Source organism: Pinus tabuliformis, chromosome 6, assembly GCF_031772625.1.
Source record: "Pinus tabuliformis cultivar Carrire ecotype Pingquan chromosome 6, CPIR1, whole genome shotgun sequence".
Lineage (NCBI taxonomy): Eukaryota > Viridiplantae > Streptophyta > Pinopsida > Pinales > Pinaceae > Pinus > Pinus tabuliformis.
In genome coordinates, this window is record NC_142292.1 from 1,763,987,721 (window position 1) to 1,763,990,172 (window position 2,452).

The window sequence follows — 2,452 nt, forward strand, 5'->3', positions numbered from 1 at the left end:
GCAACGAATCGATGAGCGGGCTGGGGGAGTTCCGATGGGGACGCATGGATACTTCTCGAGCGTTCATGCTGACGCCGAACAAGGAATTCCAAGCACGCAGGCGACAGGCGAATCGACGCAGGCGGGAGAGGAAACGAACAGGCATGGTGGTCAAGTGGCTAAAGCCATGAATAGAGACAGTGAACAGGGATCAGGAGAGAGATTCAGATCAAAAAGTCCAAGCAACCAAGACAGTGAACAGTGAACCCTAAGAGGAGGGCTAAGCATAGAGAGCAGTAAAGCCAAGCAGAGGAGACAGAGGGCCAAGCTGACCATAGGCAGCATCGAGCACCTAAGAGCTTGAAGAATCAAGCCTTCCCATAGAGGAATCTGTCGGGATTGAGCATCACAGTTGGCTCTTTCTACTATAGACCGAGGGTCACAAAGCTGGTAGGAAGAACAAGAGTCTGTGTACTCTAAGTGGCTTAGGGAATCCAAGAACCACCCTGCCAAGCAAACTCTGCTTCAGGAGAACTCATATTGAGTCCCTACATTGTAATTTCTCTATTGAAAGACACAATAAAATAAGGCCACCATTGAAGCTGGACCGGAGACGTAGCCCTGGATAATAGGGTGATCTCCTTATTAAAATTGTTTGTGTCTTTGTGTTGCTTAATGTATTTCTCTGCTGTCTTTCCATTCAAAATGTTTGTGTATTGGCAATCTGACCGATCCGTTGTTTCAATAACACAGATGACACACCAACATATGAGTCTGTAATACCTTTTGTTTAATAAATCTTCACTGAGGTCACTCATAGGGTGGTTATCAGATCATCCAGCCATCCGAGCCAGGACATTTATCCTTTTTAAAAGCCTTCATTACTCCTAGAAGCTCTTCCTCTGTTATGGGCTGAAACAGACTTTCATTTTTTCCATCATCAAACATTTGTGGGGTCAGATCAATACCCCACAGGATATCCTGAAACCTACACTCATCCCTTCTTTTGTATTGGTTTTTAAAATGTCTCACAGCTTCCTTTGAGATATCCTGTTGTGAGAAGAGAAAACCCCCCTGACCATCACTTATTTTCCATATGGAATTTCTCTCACGCCTGGAATTTGCATACTTGTGGAAGAATTTCGTGTTCCTGTCACCTTCCTTGAGCCAGATTGCCCTGCTCTTGAGTCTCCAATGGGCTTCTTCCTGCTTCAGAAGATATTGCTTTTTCCTTTCAAGCTCTTTTATGCGACATCTCATGCTAAAAGGAAGTGAGTTGGCATCCATAGCCTTGGATATGCTGTCCAATTCCTTCTGAGCTTCATGAAGAGCCATTCTGTCCAACTGTCTTTTTTTAAATTGCCATTCTTTTACCACCTTTCTCATAGAGGACAGCTTGTTTCTAAAGGTCATAAACGGGGGTAACATGTCTTTTGCAGATAAATCCTTCCATGTTTTTACTATGACTTCATTGAAATCTGGATCTTCTAACCATATTCTATTGAATTTAAATGGGTACCCATTCGTGAAGCCCTTTTCCTTCCAGCTGAGATAAATCGGCCTATGATCGGATATAAATACATTCCCTATGGACGAATAAGGCATGCCCATTCTATCAATAATGCTGACATGTACAATAAACCGATCAATCCTTTTTGCAATGTACGCCTCTTCTATTCTTCCATTGTCCCATGTAGGCATCATTTTGGATGGAGTTATATCTACAAGATTTCTGTGCAGAAGTTCATACTTAATGCGATCTGCGAGCGGGTCTCTCTTCCTGCAATTCCCCCATCGTTCCTCTGAACTTAGAGTTACGTTTAGATCGCCTGCAATCATCAATGATTCAATATCAAAAATTTCTGAAGCAAATAATTTTTCCCAGAAAGGAATCCTGTTCTTATAAGGGGCGTAGATATTCAAGATATTAATGGGACAGTCTTTTCCTCTGATAGATGCTGAGATGAGAATGCCCGCAAAGCATTTATAAGCTTTAGCTCTGATCCAAACAGGGTCCCATAAGACCGCCAGCCCCCCCGAAAGACCCTTGGCTTCCGAAGCTACTAGATACCATGAGGGAAACATTTTTCTAAAATAGGATATGGACACATGATTGCTATGCATGGTTTCTTGAATTAAAATAATTTTTGGCTGAGCTGAGTAGAAAAGATTCTTTAGCGCCAAAAATTTTAGGTCTGCTCCCAGACCTCTAATGTTCATAGATATGATGAAGGTCATTTGGAAGTTTTTTCAGCCACGCTTGCTCTAAGAGGCTGAATCTCTGACATATCAATGATGGGGACATCAACAAGGGACAGGTTTCTCACACCACTGTCTGCAACATTAGTCCTCCCCCTAAAATGTCTACTACCTCCATTGTGTTTCTTTCTCACCGTTATATTTCTTGCAGAATTCGGGCTTATGAGAGGAGGCAAAGGATTTCTTGGTTTATGGATGGTTAAAGGTTCCAACT

The 2,452-nt window shown here is 42.6% G+C and overlaps 1 protein-coding gene across 1 annotated transcript; it reads right to left on the reverse strand.

Annotated features, from left to right (window-relative positions):
• Positions 1-807: 807 nt before the first annotated feature.
• Positions 808-2,064, reverse strand: LOC149265999 (uncharacterized). Its single transcript, XM_089406741.1, has one exon. The coding sequence runs from the start codon at positions 2,062-2,064 to the stop codon at positions 808-810; it is 1,257 nt and encodes a 418-aa protein (XP_089262867.1).
• Between the last annotated feature and the right edge of the window lie 388 nt (positions 2,065-2,452).